The 24,323-nt window shown below is 47.0% G+C and overlaps 1 protein-coding gene across 1 annotated transcript; it reads right to left on the bottom strand.

Annotated features, from left to right (window-relative positions):
* Nucleotides 1-81: 81 nt before the first annotated feature.
* ANKRD65 (ankyrin repeat domain 65) lies at nucleotides 82-8,647 on the bottom strand. Its single transcript, XM_090024391.1, has 5 exons — nucleotides 8,251-8,647; nucleotides 7,927-8,113; nucleotides 6,533-6,752; nucleotides 5,869-6,418; nucleotides 82-4,918 (listed from the first exon to the last, which is right to left on the bottom strand). The coding sequence occupies exons 2-5, from the start codon at nucleotides 7,931-7,933 to the stop codon at nucleotides 4,481-4,483; spliced, it is 1,215 nt and encodes a 404-aa protein (XP_089880517.1). The 5' UTR covers nucleotides 7,934-8,113; nucleotides 8,251-8,647; the 3' UTR covers nucleotides 82-4,480.
* Nucleotides 8,648-24,323: the final 15,676 nt, after the last annotated feature.

Here is a 24,323-nt window from a genome sequence, read left to right as displayed (position 1 = left end):
CTGGCTGCGCCGGTTGCACCGCTTCATTATCATTGCCATGAGGATTTCCAGCGCCCAAAGCAAGTGCACCGTGGCTTTAAATACGGGGCACTGAGCCTCCGCCAGGCCAGGATCCCACCTCCCAGAGGGGCCCGGCAGGTCAGGCACCCCCCGCACCGAGGCCGGCATCCAGTGGGCAAGGCCAGACCCCCCAGCCACCGTGATCTTAGGCAAAAGGCCTGAAATCCCGCATGAAAGGCCAGGCACAGATTGCTGGGGAGTGGGAGAAGGGCCCAACCCGCTGGAAGGGCCCAGTTTGGATGCACAGGGTCTGCAGGCATCTGTCTGTCTATCTGTGCAGACATCTGTCTGTCTGTCTAGCCACGTGCATCTCTCTCTCTCTCTCTCTCTATATATATATATGATTCATATCCCAGGCCAAATCAGCCAAAACTAAATCCAAGAGTCCAGAACTATAAGTGGCCCTACTACCGGCAAACATCCTCCACCCTCACCTGGGGCTTCAGATGTTTCCAAAACCTTTGGCAGGCATCCTGCGTGCAGGCCCAAGCCCGGAGGCTTGGGGTTCAGATGCCCTCTGGGTTTTGCTTGCCCTTAGCCATAAGGCCCTCGGAGCAAGCAAGGGAGGAGACTCCCATATCCATCAACTGGGCTTAAAGACGCTGCGCCTTGGCAGGTACTGAACCAGAAAAGAAGTTCTCCTGCAAAGTGGTTCAGGAAAACTGCCTTCTTGGACACGGATACATGGTATTTCCTCTGCCAGGTTACGAAGCCACAGCGCTTGATCTGAGCCTTCAAGAGGCCGAGAGGCACGTACAGACATTCGCTCTCTCAGGAGAAACTCTCCCAGGGATGATTTAGCCCCGATTGTTCCAGTGTGGCAGGGGGTGTCTGAACTTCCAGGCCCAAACCTGCCCACAAGATGCCTGCCTGGATATAGGGAGTGTCTAAGTTCCCAGGCCTACTAGTCTGGGAGGTAGGATACTGGCCTGGTTGAAGCTAAATGGCTCATGGATATTTAAAGACACAGTTAATTTGATTTGGACATTAGCAATAATAATTGTAATAATAAAATGGTGCAATAGGTATAGGTGTCACATATGTATGTATGTATGTGTATATATGTATATGTGTATGTATATAGATGTACCTCATGTTTTTGATAAAGACATTATACCTTAGGTATGCACTGCATTAATGGGTACCCAGAGAAGGCTTTTGCCTTGGTGCCCACCAATATTTCTTCTTCTCTCCTATACACACACTGCACGCAGCTGTGCACTCTGCTTGCCGGCTGGTTTCGTTCTACCCCGGTAATAACTGCATTTCAGGGGCAAAGTTATTCCAGTTGTGATGTTTGTTCTGATTTTATAAGTAGGGAATAGGGAGAAGTGAATGAATGAAATGATCTCTCTGGGAGATACAAACTTTTCTGAGTCCAAAACCTTTCAAGATAGTGTGGGTTTTATCCTGTTTTTCAACAGAGGGACAAGTCTGTTGCTAGCCCAGCTTCCCTCTTGTACAAAGGGAAGATAATGAGGCAGCATCGACTTTGCAGGCCAGTCCGGATAGAAGGAAGGAATGCAGGTAGGGCAGATTGATTTAAAATCCATGTGATTCAAAACACTATTTTTATTCACAATGTAAACCAGAGAAGAAGAAACCTTGATTACACTGACAATCTTAATCTCAGGTTGCATTTGTATGTTTTAATTATTTTCTGACAGAAAGGTTGTCTTGATTTGGAAGACAACTATTGATTTGCAACTAAATATAGCCTCTACAATAAATCTGCTATGTCTGTTTGCTAATCAGCACAGCATAGTATGTGTGTATGCATATTTATTTAAGCATTTTTAATGCCTAACAGCCATCTAGTCAGATTGTTCTGCTTCACAATTTTATGGTATTAAAAATGGGGGATGACATATTCTTACTTAAAAGAAGCTTATTTTTTTTTTACTTGTCATTTGGAAGAATCTGCATTTAGAAAGACATGGGAATTCAATTAAGAACACACAAAACTGGGATTTCAAGATGGTTTTTTATTTATTAAACAAAATACCTACTATGTTCTGGATAGCTAAGAGAAGAGAGTAAGCTTACCAAAATGTGTTTTGTATTTAACTAATGTGTTTAGTAAACAAAGGAAATTTGATTTGAATTTTACAAATTGAACACCACGTTCTCCAAGTTTGTAGCACGAGAGCCTCAGACCTAAGCTGGAAAGAGGAAAACTTCCCTGCTTTTCCCACTTCCAATAATTTTCGAAACTTTGAAAGAAAGAAAAAAGAGTCGAACTGAAGCAGTTAAACTGAGAGAAAATATTCTCCTTGCCTCCTCCTAGTGCTATCAGACTAGTCTGCCACTTCAACAAAGCCTTATTGAGTAACTGCCATCAATTCAGTGGATTGTCTTTCTTTAAAATGTCAGCAGCAAACACATATTGCTTGAATATATATTTTTTAATGTAAATGATTTTACTAGAGGATGGTATCTTAATTTGAAACGGGCTTCATCATTTCACATTTAAGTAGGTTCACATTGGAGAGAAACGTGTAAATATCAGATTTAAATAAAAATTCTGTTTGTTTATCAAATTGTCAGTTTTTGCTCCCCCTGAAGATAGAAATCCCCATAAAAATCTGGCTGGGAAGGCTCCCTAGGAATACCATAGTTTCCTACAGGACTGACAGTGGTAGCCCAGGGGGGCCGGAGTGGGGTGAGAAGTAGGCTTAGCGCCTTTTGTCCTGGCAATGTACAACTAAATTCATTTTGCTCTATGGAGAGATTAATTATTGCATCGTAAGAGCCTCTGGGAAGCATATAAAGTGCTTGACAGTATGTTTTGTGATTGCAGTACCCCACTAATTCACCTCTTCTAACTCACTTGTCATCACTTTTGCCTGTTCTCTTTCCACACCTGACCCATTATCTTTTCCTTTGCCATGCTCATTCTAGACCCCAGTTATACAATCTGCATGTAGCAGACCCTTGCACCCCTACAGATCTCTGGCGCTTTCAGGGGCTAGTATCTAGATGCAGGGATGTGCCGGGGGGGGGGGGGGGGGGGGGCGGGAATCCAGCTATAGGCTCAGAGCTGGAGACTCCAGGCTTTTGTTGAGTTAATAATGTGCCTTAGCTTATGCTTAGAAAGGGCTCTGTAAATGAGTAATAGAAGTAAATATCAAAGTGCTTTGACACCAGTGGCTAGAAGGGGCCATGGATGTGGAAATTATTGTAACGCATTTTATTCTCTACAGGAGGGACTGAGAACAGAGCTGAATAAAATGATTCATCAAATAAAATATTGGATGGATCATGTATTATTCAGCGGATACCTTATTCAGGAACGCGATGCAGTTGAGCAATGCAAAATATGGTTTATTGCCATTGCTTGACAAATACTATTCACCTCTAACTGAGACCCAACCTGGTTTTCATTTAACTTCTGTTGACATATTTCTCTCTCCTGTCCCAGGTCTTTCTTTGAAATGGATATGTTGGATCTTAACTGCAGGCAGGGAAGTGACTACTCAGGAGCATTTTGCAGATTGGAGCTATTTTTCTTTCTGGAAACAAATGATATCCTGCCTTGATTCAGAATCTTGCCCTACGGGGAGGCAGCAGGTGTAGTTATTACCTTAATAACAGCTTTTCTGATACAAGTGCCTGTAGTGTAGCATAGGAAGCACTAAAACTTGCCAGTTGACTCAGTATTTCTTTTCTGAAAGCAGTTTTATTAAATGCCCAGCCACTGAATAAAGTCACACGTCATTCTAACATACAAAGGTCTGTTCTAGGGAAAGGAGGATGCCTGGGTTGGAAATAGTCTTTGTCTGATCATTTGCTCTTCCTTCTCCAACAAAACTGAACCAGTAGGATTTTCAGGCAGTTACAATGTCTACTGCCATGTAACAGCAAGCATTTTAAGGATGGTCTTGCTCAGGCTCGCTGCCTGGCCTATGGGCTGGTCACACTCCTTCACCTGGCACTGCTCTGCTATTGCTCATTCCCCCCACGATCCTTTCCTGGGCCCCAGAATCTGCCTTGTACACGCTCTCCATTTGGCCTCTCTTTACTACTTGGGATTCATATTGGTGTTCATTGGCTGTCTTATCTCATATCAAATGCATCACCATAAATGGTTTACCCTCATCCATAGTATTAAATGCATATTACAGCAGTACTTTGTTAAAGACAGAACCCTTTAAAAAATCAGAGCATGATTCATCGATTACGCTAAGGCTCCCTAACAGCAGTCTACTAGTACAAAGGTGTCTTAAAGTTGGTGTAATTTACCTGTAAATATGCTTCGCAGCCATTTTGGGGCTCCTTTGCAATGCCAAATTTTATGTTTTAGTACTGGAGCGCTGGGATAATCTGATGTTTCCTTCACATGCTGGTGTCAGACAAAACAGGAGGTTAAAATTGTTCTCTCTTCTGTCAGGCTGTTATTGCATTTGGGCTGGAGTCTGGTTCAGCTCACACCAGCCAGCTTCTCTGAAGCGGATGGAGAGTCTCCAGGAAATGTCCCTGGCAATGCTAGATCCTTTGCTGTTTTACTCCAGCAAGTTCCCAGGGACAGACTAGCCCCCTTCCCCAGCAACAGCTGCACTAAAAGGAGATGACTCTTTTCCACAGCCAGGTGCAGCGGGGTTTTGTTTAGCCAGCCAGCAGCATTGATGTCAGCTCCATGCTCCAGGAGATAACTGGCTTCCTTGCTTTGCCCGTAGTAGGCAGCTCTGTGAAGTGGGGTCAGATTCAAACCATCCCTAGCATTGACACCAGCTCCTTCCTTAACCAAGAGGTGCACTATGGCTAGGTATCCTCCAGCTGCTGCTTTGTGGAGAGCTGTGCAGCCATAGTGATCCTTCAGGTGCACATTGGCTTTGCCTTTCAGCAACACTCCTGTAATCTGGGGAAGAGGAAAGAAAAAGTGAGTTCACTTTGTGGCAGCCCACAAAGGAATGGGTCCCACTGAATCAGTGACAGTAGGGCCAGGATTTCAGTTTAAGCATGTAAGCCTTTTAGCAGTCTGCTACTCTGAGAAGTTCTCCAAGGGGCAGAGCACAGTACATTAATTTTTATTAGTGAAAACTTCTATGCAGACACAGTTTTTCCTGATTCATTAGTTTCATTTTAAGTCTGCATTAGCTATTTCATTCATAGACTCATAGAAATTGACTTTCTAGAATCATAGAAAGTTAGGGTTGGAAGGGACCTCAGGGGGTCACATCAACCCCTGCTCAAAGCAAGGCCATCCCCAACTAGATCATCCCAGCCAAAGCTTTGTCTAGCTGGGTTTTGATAACCTCCAAAGATGGAGCTTCCACCACTTCTCTGGGCAACCTGTTCCAGTGTTTTACTACTTGCCTAATGAAAAAGTTCTTCCTAATTCCTCTCTTCCATTGTTGTATCTCAAAGCCACCAGCTGAATTTTTGCCTGTGTTCTGATCACTGAGGGAGGAAATCCCCAATTCATTTACTGTCCCTGCAGAGAGACCTCATGAGCACACACCATGTGTTCGCGTGCCAGAAGTTACCTAGTTCTATACAAACAGCCAACCAGTAAAAGTAACCTTGTATTAATTCAGGTTCATTTTTTCCATCCTGAGATACATTAGAAGACAGAGGACAATCAACAGGAAAAGCTATATGTGTCTGGAACCCATAAACAACATCCATAGTCCACAGCTGAGAATATCAGCCAGGCTTGACCTACCTACAGCTGAGTAAATCAGCATCATTGTTCATCGTAGACCACTCTAACTGAAGAAGCTGGCTGGAGAGAATCTGGTGGCTATCTTCCCTATCTTGCTGGCCCTGATCAATGGATAATGACGTATCATCATGTTACAGACCTACCTCTTGATCACCATTGTCTGCAGCAATGGCAAGTGCTGTTCTCCCCAGCCCATCCTTGACATTGATATTGGCCCCCTTTGCAAGCAAGAACCTTACAACATCACTTCTTCCAGTCTCTGCTGCCACATGCAATGCTGCGAAGCCTCTATCACTGCCCAGGTCTGGGGAGAGGCCGTGGCACATCAGCAAGTCCATGACATGCAGATGGCTGCTCACAGTCGCCCAGTGCAGTGCTGTCCACCCATTCTTGTCCCTACCAGCAGGATCTGTGCCTTGCTGTAGCAGCAACTGCACAACGAGGGTGTGACCGCTGGCTGCTGCGCAGTGAAGTGGGGTCAGGCCCGCTATGGTCCCTGCTGTTGCTGAGGCTCCTCGAGCCAGGAGGAACTCGGCCACTTGGGTATGGCCATTCCAGCTAGCATGGTGCAGCGGTGTGTAGCATGATTGATCCATGGCATGGACTGCAGCTCCACGCTGCACGAGGAATTTAACCATGCTGAGGTATCCATTCAGTGTGGCACCGTGTAAGGGCGTCCATCCATTTTGGTCTCTAGGTGGGTTGAAGCAAGGAAAACTCAGGTTGTTTATGTCAGAGAGCGACAGGCAGAGAACTAGCAAGACAAGCCTGAAATAATATGGCAGCTATCGGCCAACAGGTGCTCACCTGCTTTCTATTATTGCCCCCCGCTTCAGCAGCTGCTTCACCAGATGTGTGTTACCATTCCAAGCAGCCAGGTGCAGATCTCTCCACACACAGGTCAATGATGTGTTATTCTCCAGCTGCCTAACCAATGTGGAATGGTTTTCCATCACATCTTCTTCCACCGTCACCTCCTCGCTCAGCTCCATCCACCTCCTCAAGAGCTTGGCATCTGGTCTCATTCCTTTTTTTTTTTTTTTTAACAAGAAAGAAATAACCAGATATATACCAATTTCATGTATTATTACTTCCTCAGCACCAGATGAGGGCATTACAAGAGTTAGGGCATTAGGAACAGGTTATAGAGTCTCTATTGCACAACTTTGAATCTAATTGTGCCCCCAAACCATCGCTATTTGTTAGCCTCTTTGAAACAGGTTAGGTGTTCTTATTCCATGTTTAGTGCTCACCCTTTTCACAATCCTAAAAGTCACAGATTAGGCTCTTTTTTGGTAGCTTTAGTAGAGATACAAAGGATTATATGAACAGTTTATCCTTAGTGTACAGGAAGCACCTTTCAGAACAGCAGTGGTGGGGTGGTTGGTTCCCCTTGTATCTGCTCTGGGTTGTGGCTTGCAGACTGCAGGCCTGTTACTCTGTCTTCTTTCACAAGCCCTCCATGAGCTTTTAAACTTCCACCTGTTGTAGGTTGACATGGTCCCCGTTAATAATTCACTAAAGTTTCATAACGTAAATCTAAGTTTCTAGCCATGTTGGGGGATGCAGGATGTGTACACACCACAGTCTGATGATATGGGGCTGCCAGGTCCTCAGAAGTCATGCTGCTTCAGATAAAACGGCCTCCTGAATCAGAAGCAGCATAGCAAGATTTGTACAGAGCTGTGGGTAGGCATTGGCAAGGGCACAGTACTCCATGAAGGCAGCTACACTGCTTGCTGTTTGGAGCAGCACATTGGGCTTGAAGGCACTGTTGCCTGCCACATTAACTTTGCTGTGAAGACGTGTCTGCAGGTTGCGGTAGGTTTACAGACACATCATTCTTTAGCTCCATGCCTGTTAACTATAAAACAATGGGAGGGCATTCAAATGCTATCCCCTCAGCACCACAATGACAAGACCAGCTGCACTTGTGTGTGCAAAGCAGTATCCTAATAAGGGATCTGCTGCCCCAAATGACAAAGGATGATCAAACAAAACAAGCCCTTTGTTCCCCAAAGGGGCTGAGCTCACAGCTCGTGGAGGTATTGTTCCTCCATAAGGAGTATTGCAGGCTGGCCCTGAGGATTTCTGGCTACCAACAGAGTAAGGAGATATCATTTGAGACACACACCATGATTAAAAATAAATAAAGCTCATCTAACTTCATGGAAGACTGTCGCAACAATAACTTTCCTTACCGCTCATTTTCCTTTTGCAGTCACATGTGTTTCTTCATCTAGCAGAGGGAAGCTCCTGGGTGTGAGCGTACCCACTGCTTGATGGCTGCAGGGACGTTTCTGAGTGCCAGGCTTTGCGCACCGGTTTGTTAATCCAGGATGGCAGAGTTTGCAAGCTGCTGGAGGGTTGTTCCTGTGTGCCTGCCGGCTGGAGGCAAATTAAACAGAGAAAATTAGACCAAGCAGGGAAGAAGCTGGAGAGGGGCAAGGCTAAGGGGCCCTCAGATCATTCAGGCAGATTTGAGATGCACAAGAATGCCAGTGGAAGGGGTCAGTCGCTCTCACCTTGAGGCTGTCCGGTCTGGTTAGGCTTAAAGCACGTAGGCTTTGATGACAGCACTGTCCTCTTAGTGATCTGCCGGTTGTGAGGTGCCAGGTGCTGTTTACTCAGTGACTCTGGAGGAGGATCTGGCTGCTGGTGGTTAATAGGATAATGTTGGTTTCCCGCAGGTATGTCACCGTTCAGCGGTGCTGCCAGCATTCCACCGTACACTGGGCGTCTCTGGGTCCGTGTCACCCAGTCATTGCTCGCCTCGTCTTTAACTAAGTCTCTTGCCAAGCAAACAACTATAAAATACAGTTCATCAGCAAGCTGTGAGTCAACTGCTCAGAGCTGCTGAAAGTGAATGCAGTTGAGATGGTAGGAATGATACTAAACTTCACTCCAGATTTACCCAGGCAGTTAAACAAAAGATGTCTCCAATACTCTTTTTAAACTGCAAACTTTCGGACAAGCACCAACATGTTCCCCTGCCTGAGACTCCTCCAGTTACATGATAACTGGCTATTACTAGGCAGTGGCTCAACCTCTGATCTTCCAAACAGGGTCAAGTAGTTGTTTAGTTCAGCATACAGTATTGCTCTCCTGAAGATTTTGCTCATGTTCCTATACAAAGAATGGGGTAATTTATATTTCTTGCTGGAGTCACTTGATCTCAGCTGACTTCCCGCCTATGGTGGAGGGGGTGGGGTGGGGTGGGGGGGCTGGACCAAATGTTCTCACGAGGTCCCTTCCAGCCGCTAATGTCTATGAAATAGCTTTGCTTTCTGGTGCTTTTCAGCCTGAACAATCCTAAGACCTTTTACAAAATTCTCATGAAAACAATAGGTCACATTTCCAGGGGCACCTACATCTCCTATTGACCAAAACTATGAATTTTGTGAGCGAACCCAGACTCTGGATGAATCTGTCACTGAAAGGAAACTACTTCTGGGGGGAACACAGCAGCTGTCTAACAGCCCAGAAAGCCCCGCTGCAAAGCAAGGCAGGGAAGAAGACTCCTGTATCTGATGAAACTGCACGGGGTGTTTAGGCTGGCAAGGTGCAAGCCACAAGGTTCAGAGAGAGACATCCATAATTTGGGGTGATTGTAAGAACAAAAGCAAGCTCCAATGCTTATGAGGGAGACCCGCCACTTGAATGATCTTAGTGTAAGAAATTGCCATGTGCTAATTCTCTCCTAGATGGCAGGTGGCAAGGAAAAAAAGGGCATCTGCCCTCTGCCTCGAGCTTCCCTTAGAGCATGCTTATTTCTACCTAGCACAATTCCTATGGACATACCTTAGCCACCCTCACACTAGCTGGCTTGGGAGCTGCCAGCAGTCATACAGAACTAAGTATGGGCTGCAAAATTCACCCAGAGAGCCATGCCAATGTGGCAGTGGTTTGTCTGTGCTGGGCTCTGTGCTGCTGGGGCTACACGGACCTAGAGATGATTTCATGTGCTACAACAAGGCCTTTGTGTAAGCCAGCATCTCTCCCCAGGTTTTCAGAGGCTGTGAATGCTCAGTGCTGCATAAGACTTGACAGAAGAGATGGCTGCAAACCCGCCCCCCCCAAAGGTATGAATCATAAAACCCCACAAGATGGTGCTGTAGCTACAAAGACTGGAGAAACTGTTCTCTATCCAGGGCAAAGTGCCTGTGTCTGGAGTTGGTGAACTTTGCAGACTGTTTCTGAGCTTTGGGGTGATAGTTTGATGACTAGAAGAATAATTGTTTTCTTCCGTGGGGAACTGTGGCCAAGAAATACAGCTCTCAGACCTCTGTGGGTTAAATCTGAGTCTCAGGAAAACGTGAAGTAACTGCTGCATTTGGGGAAGTTGCTCTGGTTTTATTTGGGACCACATGATTGAACCAAGTTGCTTTTTGGAGCAAGGGAAGTCTGTGTTATCTATGTATTTGGAATAAAAGAGCCCCCAGGAGGCCAACCAGAAGAAATGGGAACCTAATATTTATAGGAGGGGCAGGCTTCATGAGTAAAACCCAGTTTCACTGGTTTACGGAGGCAGACTGGATCAGGTACAGGCATACCTCGTTTTATTGCGCTTTGCTTTATTGCGCTTCGCAGATATTGCATTTTTTACAAATTGAAGGTTTGTGGCAACCCTGCGTCGAGCAAGTCTGTCGGTGCCATTTTTCCAACAGCATTTGCTCACTTTGTGTCTCTGTGTCACATTTTGGTAATTCTCGCAATATTTCAAACTTCAGCAACCACCACCCTGATCTGTCAGCAGCCATCAATATTGAGGCAAGACCGTCCACCAGCAAAAAGATTACGACTTGCTGAAGGCTCAGATGATGGTTAGCATTTTTTAGCAATAAAGTATTTTTTAATTAAGGTATGTACATTTTTTTTTAAACATAATGCTATTGCACACTTAATAGACTGCAGTATAGTGCAAACATAACTTTTATATGCACGCCAGATGACAAAGCTAACATATTTAACGATTTCTTTGCCTCTGTCTTCCTAAGTAGGGACCAGTTCAGCCACCTCCCTGCTGGGCCCCCCTCGGGCCCCGAGAGAGACACGCCTGGGCCAAGGGTTAGCGAGGAGTTAGTTAGGGTACTTCTGGAGAAGCTGGACGTATTCAAGTCCGCTGGTCCGGACGATCTTCACCCTAGGGTTCTACAGGAACTGGCTGAGGTCATTGCGGGACCCCTGGCGCGGCTCTATGAGCACTCGTGGTGCTCTGGCGAGGTGCCGGAGGACTGGAAGAGGGCCAATGTGGTCCCTATCTTCAAAAAGGGAAAAAAAGAGGACCCGGGAAATTACAGGCCAGTTAGTCTGACCTCAATCCCGGGTAAGCTCTTTGAAAAAATTATCCTGGCACACATCCAGGAGGGCCTTGCGGGGGAATGCATGCTCAGGGGCAACCAACATGGGTTTATCAGTGGCAGGTCTTGTCAGACCAACCTGGTGGCCTTTTACGATCAGGTCACCAAATCATTAGACGCAGGGGTTGCTGTGGAGGTAGTCTTTCTGGACTTCCGGAAGGCTTTCGACACTGTCTCTCACCCTGTCCTCATCAAAAAGCTGGGAGACTGTGGTGTCGATGCCCACACGGTCAAATGGGTCGCCAACTGGTTGGAGGGCCGCACCCAGAGGGTGGTAGTGGATGGGTTCTTCTCGACCTGGAAGGACGTGGGCAGTGGGGTTCCGCAGGGCTCGGTCCTCGGGCCCGCACTGTTCAACATCTTCATCAGTGACTTGGATGAGGGGGTAGAAAGCACCCTGTTCAAGTTTGCTGATGACACTAAGATGTGGGGGGATGTGGGTGCACTAGAAGGGTGCAATAGGCTACAAGCTGACCTTGACAGGTTGCAACGGTGGGCGGATGAGAATAGGATGGGGTTTAACACTGATAAGTGCAAGGTGTTGCACATGGGGAGGAAGAACCGGCACCACACTTACAGGTTGGGGAACTCCCCTCTTGCCAGCACGGAGACGGAAAAGGATCTTGGAGTCGTCGTTGACTCCACGATGAACATGGGCCGGCAGTGTGGGGAGGCAGTCAAGAAGGCCAATCGTACCCTGTCATGCATCCACAGATGCATCTCGAGCAGGTCCAGGGAGGTGATCCTCCCCCTCTATGCGGCACTGGTCAGGCCGCAGCTGGAGTACTGCGTCCAGTTCTGGGCGCCACACTTCAAGAGGGACGTGGACAATATGGAAAGAGTTCAGAGGAGGGCCACTCGTATGATCAGGGGTCAGCAGGGCAGGCCTTATGAGGATAGGCTACGGGACCTGAACCTGTTTAGCCTCCACAAGAGAAGGCTAAGGGGGGACCTTGTGGCCTGCTACAAACTGGTCAGGGGGGATCAGCAGGTATTGGGGGAGTCCCTGTTCCCCCGTGCGCTGCCAGGAGTGACCAGGAATAACGGTCACAAACTGGCGGAGGGTAAGTTTAGATTAGATATTAGGAGCGCTACTTCACGGTCAGGGCGGCTAGGGCCTGGAACCGGCTTCCAGGGGAAGTGGTGCAGGCTCCTAGCCTGGGGATTTTTAAAAGGAAGTTAGATGAGCACCTTGCCGGGGTCATCTGACCCCGGTGCTCTTTCCTGCTAAGGCAGGGGGTCGGACTAGATGATCTACCTAGGTCCCTTCCGACTCTAGCTACTATGAAACTATGAAACTATGGGAAACCAAAAAATTCGTGTGACTCACTTTATTGCAATATTCGTTTTATTGCGGTGGTCTGGAACCGAACCTGCATCCGAATCTCCGAGGTATGCCTGTATTGCAGACTGTACAATACTGTGGTACTGGCAAAAATGTTGTAGCCATTAGTAGAAACTAATCCCAAGTATTTTGCATTCTAACACTGGCCATCTCTTCCCAGCTGGTGTGGGGGGGAAGCAGATACACCAGAGAATCCCACCCGAAATACCCTCTGACAATTTTAGGAAGCCAAGCACAATAACTTAAGTATTACTATTATCAGAAGTGAGGCAGTAGCAGTCCAGGGGCAAACAGGAAGGAGCTATATAGGGCTACTTGTTCTACAAATGCAAGGAAGACTTGAGGCCTCACCACAAAGTGATTAGCAAGAAAAATGAAGCTGAGCAGTCAGCACACAGAGAAACGTGTATCAGACATATGTGCCTTTGGAGGGTGTAAGTCAGGGTCAGTGCATGTCTAGGCGGGAAATGTAGTGCTTTGGTTCTTCCTGTGTCAAAATCTGACTCTGCTCGTCCCAACTGAAAGAGATGGAAACAAGCAGACGACCAGCATCAGTGGGAACTGTTTGTTAAATTAAAAAAAAAGTAATCATATTCAGGTATTCTTAGAAGCAGGTAAGGCCTAAGGCCTGCAATTTTAAAACCAATGACATGTCTCTTGACAGCAGCTGGGAGTTATTATCCTAATCATAATAATAAAAAGAACATCACAAGCCCGAATGCCAGCTGACTACTGTGAAATAAACCTGTCTGTCACCATCCATCAGCTGAGCGTACGCTGCCTCTCCATTCTGTGCCTTTTGCAGCCACTCACTGTGTGTGCTGGGTTTTTGTTTTTGGTGGCAGGATTACAGGTTATTGGCCTCATACGTTGGCAAAGGTAAAAGGGGCCTCTCTGCCTAAGAAAACCTCCTAAGAATGTTAATGAGCTAGATGGAATCGCGCAGCCTTGAATGCATGTTTATTAATTTATGCCCGCCTGGTTTATCTGCATTCATGATTGCCCTTGTCAGCCAAGAAACCTTTAACCCTTTAGGAAACACACGTGCAGTCATCCTCTTTGCAATTCTGCCAATCTCATTTGCAGACTTAGCTGGGAGCACGGTCACAGAATGTGTCAGCCTTTGAAACAAAGTCAGTATTACTTCTTTGCATTGATTTTAATACTGCATGCTTAATTTGCATCTGTGAGGCCAGTGCCAGAGGACCTCAGGGAACAGACTTTCATCTGGGGGAAAATTCAAGTAGCTTTGCTGAAACGAATGCATGAAGCTGAACGTCTGGTGCAGCTCACCCAAAGTCACTGCTGCAGGTTGAGAAAGAACCTCACTTTTTCTAGTGTTTTTTTCTTTCCTCCCTGGCTATTTAGTAATTTCAGGGGTTGCAGGGCCAGTCACAGGAAAAGCAGGGGAGAAGGAGAAAGGGGGAGCTCCCCCACTGTTTTTTTGGGACTGAAACACGAAAGGATCAGAATAACTAAGGCCACCCCCCCCCATATCACTTTGAATCAGCTTGGGATAAAGTCTCATTGCTGGGGTCCTCTGGCCCCAGCTGACTTCCTGCCCTTGGGGAGGGGGCTGGACCAGATGATCTCCTGAGGTCCCTTTCAGCCCTAATGTCTGTGAATCTGTGTGAATCTATGATCCCCATGTAACTTCCCAGCCAAACCAGGCTGATGGCTTTATATTACCCAATGGGAGTTGTTAATTCCTTGGTGTAGTTTTGTAAAGCTGCATTTAAATGAATAAAGCTCTGCAGATTCACACCCCCAAGGATCTGCCCTGTTACCCTTCAGCATTTCATCTTTGTTCCCTCCTTCAGGTTTGCGGGAAAAAGTGTTTCTCTGGTGTATTCTCATCAGAGAAATTTTCTGAGTCAGTGGAGTAGCAACGGGCACAGAACACTTCTCTTCTGAGAGCTTGCCTACACAGAGGAATTGCCCAGAATAACTGCAATAGAATAATTTATTTTGCGGCGGTTCATCTGCAAAAGCTTCCTGCATGGGCCCCTGTTCTGGAGTACAAATGATTTCCCTCCAGAATAAGTAAGTTCATGTATCGTTTAAATGAGATGTGTCCTTTGTCCCAGAACACATGCAGGGAGCTCTTCTGGAATGATTATTTTGGGCAACGTCCCTTGGCACAAAAGCCTTAAACCACTCATTCAGATCCAGAATACAGCCCCACCCTGCAAACAGTTATAGACATGAGTAGTAACCCCGCTGTTCTTCCAGTGGATCACTCATGTGTGACACAAGTCTAAGTGTTTCCAGAATTGGGGCCCTAAAGTCATAGAATTAAAAAAAAGTGAGGGTTGGAAGGGACCTCAGGAGGTCATCTAGGCCAATCCTCTGCTCAAAGCAGGACCAGCCTCAACTAGATCATCCCCTATATACCCTATATAACTATACCCTACCTGGTAGCCAGTTAAAGACAGCCACTGAGGTTTTAAATGTGAATGGCTAAAATGCTTGAGAAAACACCACCAAAAATGCAAGAGGAACATTTACTGTCTGAGACTTTTCCCCCTACACCTTTCTACTTCCTAGTTCAACTGAGAACACGAAGTATCTTGGCATAAGCTGTCCTTCCAACCTTTTTTCAGCATCACCACCTCAGGCATTCAAAAGTCATGATTCTGGACCCCCCACCCCCGTATCAGGTCTTAACGATCACAAGAATTTTAAAATATCCTACATGCTGCTGGCTTTTGAACCTTTATGGGCTGACTGGGAAATGTTCCCAAATGTTTCTCTGCACTTACAAGGGATACAAGAGTCCTCTTTTTAAAAACTAGAATGATGTATCTCATGAACTCACAGGGCTCAAGATACAAGGATGCAGGGGAAAGAAATCGAAATCTGATGTCACACGGCCTGTGATGAAATCATAAGACTTCCCTTGCAGTTTGGCCCACCCAGAAAATATGGATGTTTCTGAGGAGGCTTCAGGTGCTTTTCCCCTCCAAACTGCCAAGGGGTACAAAATCTGCATTCCCACAGCTCCCTCTTGGCGATATGAATGCTTGATCAGAAATTATTGCATTGATGGGACATGAGCCAATGTTTAGGGCTTATGTTTGCATAGCAGCAACAGGTGCCTGTTCTACTTCCCAGCGCACACGGAAGATTATTGAATGGGGACCCACACAGGAATATGGACAGCTGAAACTCAGCTAATGTACACTTCAGAGTCATTCATCGCAGCTGCAAGGCCTGGCATACTGCCTCTCCAGACTTGCACAACAGGTGTGCATCTCCATTACTATGCCCTTCGTGGTCACTTATACCTGTGCAAAGGAAAGGCAAGAATGGCATGAGGTCTACCTTCATGGCATAACCAGGGTTCGAACTACACTTTGACTCTTGGGGGAGTCTGCAGTAAAAATTAAACTACTTCATTGATTAACTAGTCCACCTAAGTGAAGGAGCAATCCGATTGGAGACTCCCTCAGGTTATGATTTTCAAATCTTACAGCGGGGCTCTCATTTCTTATTGGGGGGCTCATTCCCTCTCCCCAAGCTCCCTCTTAATTTGCACCCTGGGTATAATTGTAGGCAAGTTATCCTCAACCAGGGTAATGCAGCAGCCTGGGGTGCCTTGAGACCTTTTCAAGGGTGCTTCACGATGTCACCCAATGTTAGCACTGTTAGGTGTGCCCACAGGATTCACAAGATAAACCCAGAGACTTCAAATACAAATCTATGGGCATTTGTACATGACACATGTACAAGGTTTTTATAGTGTTTTATAGAGTTTCAACAGGACGCGAAACAAGGTTTTATAGTGTTAAAACCTTTCTGAGCTGTTGTGATCTGAGTTTTTTTATATTGTTTTATTATTTCTCTGTAGTCAAAAACCAAGTGACAACTAAGAGGTGGCATTTTCTATGGGGTGCCTCCCGTCTGTTGAGGGGTGCCTTGAGTCTAAAAAAGGTTGAGAACTGCTGCTGTAGGCAAAACTGTGTCTGGATGGGAATCAGGACTGGCTAAGGATGACTGGGACTTGGTCCTTGGAAGCTGGTGGCAGCAAAGACCCCTTAGGTCTTGCACTGTCCAGAGACATAAAACCCTGTGCAACGATGAGATTCAGGTGTTTTCCCCAAGAGCCTGGGCACTCACCCCATGGTGCCTGCCTCCGATCCCATGCACTGTCGCTTGAATGAAGGGGCTAAATTCAACTCGGCAACGTCAGCACAGCTCCATAGACATCAGGGGAACTGCACCGATTTGCACCCACTGAAGATGCTGCCAACTATTGATTCTCCTCATTTCCCTGCCCTGAGCTGTAGAGTAACATTTCCAGGCACCAGCAAACAGCAGCTGTGTTTTGCCCTAGAATTGGCTGCATTTCAGCCCCAGGGGGAAGCAATTCCAGACTGTGCCTAGCACAAGTGTTTCATGGGGGCGTCGGGGCCCAGCTGTGTATGACGCCAGCTTGGCATCATCTGCCGCCTCTGTTCTCATTCTGAAACAACACCCTTCATCTAGTAAAATAGGCGCTCAGATCAGGCAAGTTCACCACATTTCCTGCTCGGTGATTTTTCCTGATGTTCTGCCTTGAATCTTCCTTGGCCCTATTCAGTCCCATCACGCTGACCTTTTTCCATCCTTTCTTGCCAACAGACTGGTGCCATTGCCTTTCTAGTCACCAGGGCACGTTGCTGTAAAGTGCTGAAGACATTCAGAAATGGCATGTCCCTCTGCTGAACTGCATGGACTCGAGTCCATTAGGCTAGATATCAGGAGGCGCTACTTCACAGGGCGGCTAGGGTCTGGAACCAACTTCCAAGAGAAGTGGTGCTGGCTTCTACCCTGGGAGTCTTTAAGAGGAGGTTGGATGAACACCTTGCTGGGGTCGTTTGACCCCAGTACTCTTTCCTGCCATGGCAGGGGGTCGGACTAGATGATCTACTCAGGTCCCTTTCGACCCTAGAAACTATGAAACTATGAGTCACTCGTTAAGAACTTTTTAGCAGGGAAAAGCTAGAATTGAAACCTCCAGACATGAATCACTGAATCGGTCAGGTCCAGCTGCTTCCCTGATGGATGGAGCCAGCACCGTGATGAATTTATGATTCTCTTTTATTTTTTAAATGTTCTTATTTATGGGAAGGACTGACACAAGTCCTCACCCAATGTCACCGGTGCATTTTACCAGGGCAGGAGATAAGGCAAGAGACTTAGAGTGAAGATAGATTGGATGACTCAGAATATCCTGGTTAAAAGCTGAAGGACAGAAAGATTAAGTAGGTCCCCGAGAGACCAGGAAATAAACCCTTCCAAAGATGCACGGATGAGCTGCAGGCAAGTCTATCACTGTGTGGCCAAAGGAGGAAGCTGGAAGGAGCTGGGTGGATGCAATCGAAGCCAAGTGAGAAGGGGAAAACAGAAGGCACAGGACTTCATTCCCCATTCACTTTAAGGTAATGGCATTGAATCCAGTAGAGCTGTTCCCAGTTGATACTTGGGCTGGAGGGGAATGAGGTCCTATGTTTGGTCACCTCTGTGCTGGCCTCTTCCCCTTCCTTAGTGTCCATGTCCCTACCTGGATAAGTGCCATTGAGTGAGAAGCTCTATGTAGAAACTAGGCCTTGCTCAAACTGCCTTGGGTTTCTGTGGTCTGGCCTGCCCTGATGTCCTGCCCCACTTCATCTCCATTTCAAGCCACCGTGGTGAAATCAGTGCATCCCCCTACCCCCAGTCTGGTGCCAGCTGCTATTGGATAAAGCTGAGTTTCTCTTTGTGAACCTGGTATAACCCCCCCTTCTCACCCCATGCCAATAGGGGGGATGGCCGAGCTGCCCTACCCTGTGCAGCAGCCCCGGGGCTGCCCTCTGCTCCAGGTGAGGCATGCATGAAGTCATGGCCTGACCGGACCAGCTCTAACAGGAAACTTAACTTCTCAGCTACTATTTGGCCAGCTCCATCATTTGCGAATGGGATTCCTGGAAGCCTGGGCTTTTCTTCCCACGCACAACTTCAAAGGGACATTCTCATGACACAAAACTCAGATTTAAAGAGAAAAACAAACCAACACCTCAATCCATAAATCTGTTACTAATTACAGTTAAGAGTAACCAAGCGGAAAGAGCCATATGAAGATGATGAGCTTTTCGCCATTTGTGCTATTTTTAAAACTTTGTCTGCATTTCACTCTCAGTGATCTGTGTCATGCTGTTTGTAGTGGGTTTCAGTGTGTAGCTCATTGTACCTGCCTCATGCTGATGAGCTTGACTTCACAACGTTGTGGGGAGATAGATTTCAATTAAGAAAGAGGTTGGGGTGGAAAGGGAGAAGGAAACAGCTGGATTTTGGTTGAAATGTCTTTTTTGAAACAAAAAAACCCCTTGATTTCTACCATCCCCTTCCTAATCACGCTCACTTTTTTCCATTTAAAAAAACTGAAATTTCAGCCCTAAATCTGCCTGCTAGGGCCTGTGTGAAAATCGACTCAGTGTTTCAGAAATAAAGTAAAATTAGCCTCAGTCATCAACACCTTTTAGAACAACATTTATTAATGTCAGTCCTTTCAGCAGTGGGAGGTGTGAAGGGAATGTTAATTGGGAGAGAGTCTCAAGTTGTTGTGAATCCTGGCTGATCATGGGTTGTAAAAGCAGCTATAAAATAAGGCTGACAGTTTCTCCAGCACTTTGGATTCTTAAGTCAAAAGCTACGTACCAAAAAAGTTATCCTTATCCCCTTTTAACCAAAGGGGAAACTGAGATGCAGAGAAAAGTAGAGCTTGGTTGGAGTTGTTCTGTCAGTGGTGGAAAACAGGTATTTTGGATCAAATGGGAACTTTGGTGCATAACGGTTGCCTTCTCTCCCGCTGGGCTGGGGTTTTGCATAGACTCTGCCATCTGCCAAGAAGAGTTTTGACAGAAATGAAAAATACATTTTTTAATTTGAAATTTGATGGGAGGGGCCATTTCCTGAATAGCTCTGGATCCAGCCCGCCAAATAATTTCATCTGGCCTGCAAAGCCCAGCTATTGACAGCACTTCAGTGGCAGGGGGATTCTCCAGCGGGTTGCACGTGTGTTGGCAAAAAGCAGCAAGGGTGACAGCAGGGAGTAGTGGCGGCAGCATTTGGGTGGGAAGCTGTGCTGTTTTCAATTGCAAAGGCTGCCAACCTCCTTGTGAGGTCATTTCCAGACCAGCTCTTGTCCAGTGGTTTGGAAGTATGGTCCTGCTTCCTACCCTCCCATAGCAGGGCAGCCAGGGATTTCCTCTGTTGTGGGGTAATCCCTGGGTGGCTTGGACTCTGTATCACCTGCTCCAGATCCTCGGTGAAGGGAATGTGTGGGGGGTGAAGGGGTCTGGTTGGGACATCTTGCATTTACCATCTCCAGCTGTGCAACTCTCCTGGCTATAAACTAGTATATGTCAGAGCAGCCCAAAGGTCACTCTGACTTACACAAAAGGCCAAAATGACCTCTGGGTGCTGCCAGGATTAGGAGAGATCCTGATCACCAGCTCCCCTACATACACACCCCTTTAGGTCCTGTGCGGAGCACTGCTCAGCTGGGCCTAAGGATCTGGCTCCATACACCAAGTCCTGGCGAGATTCCAGAAGGAGGGAACAAGGGCTTGTTCAAGGTCCCTGAACTGAAATCTGGATGGGAGTGAGCCTCAGGATATAGGAAAAGCAAGGAGCAACTGCATCACATGGACTTAAGTGACATGACTGGGGGAGGTCTCTGTGAAGTTCTCTGCAAGCGGGAGAGGACTCTTGCCCCACCAGAGGAGGTAGGTGAGCAGAGGCAGGCTGATCTGCAGGTAAAGGTGAATGGAGGGTCACAGCGCCTAAGTGCATCATCTGCTATCCTGTTGCTTGTGTCAGCTTATCACCAAGAGGGAACAATGCTGGGATGTGACTCTTGGCTGACTGACTAGGCAGCATTGTTAGCAGTCTCAGCATGTGTTGGGAAATACTGAGGGCACAGATGAGGCCAAGGGCTGGCGTGGGCTGATGGCAGAGGACAGCAAGAGGGAGGCTGATGGCAGAGAAAAGAAATGCATGGAGACAGTAGTATTCTCCCGCCACCCAGGTCAGTCCCCGGGGCAAAGGGAAGGTGCGGGGCAGGATGTGACTCAATTCAGTGCCTGCCCCCCTGGAGCCTGGCTGTCCCGGATGGAGAAACATCAAGAGCTCGACTGCTTGCACAGACTGATGGAGGCAGCAGAAGGAAGGGAGTTGTAAATATCTTTTTGAATCCTAGGACAAATTAGGGTTTAAACCCCTGGTAAAATGTAGCTATTGCCATGCTGGCCTTGCCTAGGAAAAAAGAAATCTCCAGCAATTCATGTCAGTGCCTGGCGAAGTGACGTTCCATTTCCATAAAGCAGTCATTTGGAGGGGATATTTTATGTTGCCCTCAGAGAGGAAATAGAAGTGGTTTATAGCAAGCCCCGGGCTCATGCATTATTCATGGTACCTGTGATATCCTAGACAGATTGGAGTTAGATTTAGACTCCCAGTGCAGTCCAAGGTTGTGAGAGTGCCCTGCAAACGGGGGCCCGGCTCACAAGGAATCACTGCCCACTGAGTCTCAGGTTCAGGTTGCGCTCACAGCTCCAGTTAGGTCACGTCTGATAAATGGTCAGCCAGAGAGCAGAGGGCTTAACTACCTTCCTCTCGCAGGCAAAGCAAGCAGAGAGTCTGCATTTACTGGAAGTGAACGAATGTAACAAATCTCTGCCTGCGTCCTCATCTCATCCCTCCAGGATGTGGGAAGACAGCTGTATGCATTTTTCACTGCAGTACTGACTCTGCTAAATTGGGTCTATTTGCTAAGCGGTGACTGAGGTCGAAAGTCCATCGCCAAGTGCACTCAGTGCAGCAGCAGATGTGGCCTTTCACTGGTCCTGAAGCTGCTGCTTTTCAAATTATTGGGATATCCCCCTTGGTTTTGTATGAGGAGAAACAGGCCTGGAAACCTGGGGTGGGAATTAAGGCAGAGTTCCCTGTGCCTGCTCAGGGCCAAGGTCCCATGCAGTTGCTTCCCTCTAGAGAGCCGAGTGGTTTCTACCTGTCATGTCACCAGAATCCGAGAAGTGCTGTGACACATTGAACACCTTCAGAAGCAAATTGGATGTTTATCTTGCTGGGATCCTATGACCCCAGCTGACTTCCTGCTCTTTGGGCGGGGGTGCTGGACTCGATGATCTTCTGAGGTCCCTTCCAGCCCGAATGTCTATGAAATCTATGAAACATCGAAGGCACAGAATCATAGCACTGGAAGGGACCTCAGGGGTCACTAATCCAACCCCTTGTTCCTGCTAATGCAATATTCCTCCAGGTTAAATAAATGGCATCTTATTCTAAGAGCACACACTACCTTTCTGATTAAATGGGTATCATCCCTGTTTGTGTCCACCGGGGTCTGGGACAGACATTGCACAAACCGGTTTGCCCCAAATCAGTTAAGTCTGATATTACATTCAACCAGGTTTATCTCAAACTGGTTTCAGCCATTTTCAAACTGGTTTATGTACACTGAGCATCTGTTCTGTTACAGGTTTAAATCAGTTTCTGATCATTTAAACCAGTTTATGTGTAGTGTCTGTCCCTAGCCTGGATATCTGTAACTTGGACTTCCCACCAGCACACCGGGAATCAGGCCTGCCTAGGTGTCCCAGCTCTCCAGAGGGCACCCCAGTCATGACCTGCCTTGCTGCTCTCATTCTTTCTTGTCCCTAAAACCAGAAGAACTGTTCTTGCTCACCGAGGCAATGTCTCTGCATCACCTCAACGGCATGACTGAGTGGCCCTGACAGTATAAAGCTTTATGCCGTCCTCTCCTGGCTCTCCAGATTTGGTATGACCGGAGGCTACCAGGTCCCATCCTCTGAAAGCTGCTCTAAGTTGTTCCATGTGTTTGGGGAGGACTCAGCCTCCAGAGATCATGGGAACATAAACACGATACAAGTAGTCTTTGCTTCTTGCTGTATCAAGCACAGCTTAGCTGGACTCTGGGACTGGGTCCATACCAGTAACCAGAACTATGCAGACCACAGACCACTGATGGAAAAAAATTTCAGAGGTCTTAACCTTCTCCACACCTGCTGTCCTGGGTCTGTACCTCATCACTGGCTGGTGTTTGAGGTCAGTGTGAAAATGCCATGGGACAGACTTCTTTTTGACTCCTTTCCTGTTACTTCATTTCTCTGCCTCTGATAGTTCTTGAGCTGCGCTGCAAGCACAAATAAAGGCACCCTCGTACTCTTCCATCACAACTTTAATTCCTGTTTAATAATGATGCTGAGGTCATCTATTTCCTCTTTGGTCAAATAACATCCAGACGTTCTCCCCTCCTAGAACTTAATTGAATTAAATATAGCCAAATTAACTTCTCTCTCCACAGAGCAATCTCATCCCTAGTATATTAACTTGTTCTCTAATTTACTGTGGTCCAGTAAATCTCCTAGACTTTAATTACTAGTACAGTTTTGTCCATGTCTTTTGTCACTGCCTCTGACACAGAAGATCCTATTGGCTCTAAGCGACCTCTCTCTTTGCTCTTCTGCTCCTCGATCCTTACTCCCCGGCACCGCTAAAGTGGTGCAGTAGCAGGGTTGGGCTTGTGGATCAACCAACTGGCAGATCCCTGGGGCCAAACATGCAAACATTTTCACTTTAAACACAAGCACTGGGAATCGGCATCCTGGAGATGGACGGGAAGTGGGGGCATGAAGTCTGTTGGATGTATTTCTCATGACCCCCCTACTGAGCTCCTTCCCTCCATTTTTACCCTCCTTTGACTTCTCTGTGGGCTCAGCTACATCACAGAGCTGCTGCCGCTATAGCTTTGCTGGCTATAGACTAAGTATATGCTGACAAAAAGGATTTTTCTGCTCATGTAACTACACCCAGGAATAGGGGTTACCTTTCAAGGTCCTTGTGCACAGGGTCCCTGCTTCTTCCAAGACAACTGTGCTAAAACATAACCAAAAGTCTTTCACTACCTTGTTGGAAGTGCACAATTTGCTCTGCCCCAATGCTGCTCCCGGTTCTCTACCTCCGTGACATAATCTAGGCAAACCAAAGCCGTCTCTCATCAGCACAACCACTTCCCCACTAGTGGCTTTGTGGACGTGGCTGCACTTGTTAAGGGCAGTTGAATTTGCTAGGCAGTCACACCTTTGCAGCGTGGGCCAAGCCAGCTCTTCCTTCTTTTTCTTCCCCACTACCCTGCAGCCCTAGCAGGGTTGTGGCTGGCTCTGAGAATGAGAAGCTGAGTTGGGGGGAGAGTATGAATTTATGTCTTCCATCCTCCCGCGTGGGCGACTTGTCAGCTCTGCTCTCAGTTGTTTGGAGGGCTGTTTTACACAGCACTACAATAAACACAAAGGCACGTGTGCAAACACACAGCCATATAATATAATGGTGAATAAATCTCTACAGCATGCAACCTCCCACCAGCTGAACCCATCAGTCCCATTCAGGGGCAGTTTCCAAACTGCTGATGTGACCTGTTTCTTGAGTTCTTTTCCAGGCCGCAGAGGAGACTCAAAGCAGTTTCAAATTTAGCATCAATATAAGCGGTCGCATTCCCTTTTTGAAGAGTCAGGGCTCTGTAGCAAAGGACACTTCTGGAGGGACCACGGGCAAATCAGTTGGTGTTGTCTGGGTCAAGATCACAGGGTACAAAGTGGAAGAGCGGCTCTGTAGAGCTTGCAGGAAAAAATGCTGTAAATGAGGCCATCTAGCAGTGAATGCTAATAATCCTGACAGCTGGCATAGATTCATGGGCAATGGTTATTGAGAGCCTGATGACTGCTCATTGACATTTACTGGCTTGATGGCCAGGAGATACAAGGTCACAGGCAGAGGTCTTCTTACAAAAGAGAGAAAGTTCTTTGTACAGAAGCCCACCCATGACCTTGACTTG

Source organism: Crocodylus siamensis, chromosome 12 (genome assembly GCF_052110815.1).
Source record: "Crocodylus siamensis isolate JL-2025a chromosome 12, ASM5211081v1, whole genome shotgun sequence".
In the NCBI taxonomy this organism is placed as follows: domain Eukaryota; kingdom Metazoa; phylum Chordata; order Crocodylia; family Crocodylidae; genus Crocodylus; species Crocodylus siamensis.
This window is presented reverse-complemented; position numbering and strand designations above follow the sequence as displayed.

Excerpts from the sequence above, each read along its gene's own strand:
- ANKRD65 (XM_090024391.1), bottom strand. Across the intron at positions 6,419-6,532 it reads GGGGCAATAATAGAAAGCAG|AGACCAAAATGGATGGACGC; the intron begins GTGAGCACCTGT and ends CAACCCACCTAG. Across the intron at positions 4,919-5,868 it reads CAGACAATGGTGATCAAGAG|ATTACAGGAGTGTTGCTGAA; the intron begins GTAGGTCTGTAA and ends CCTCTTCCCCAG.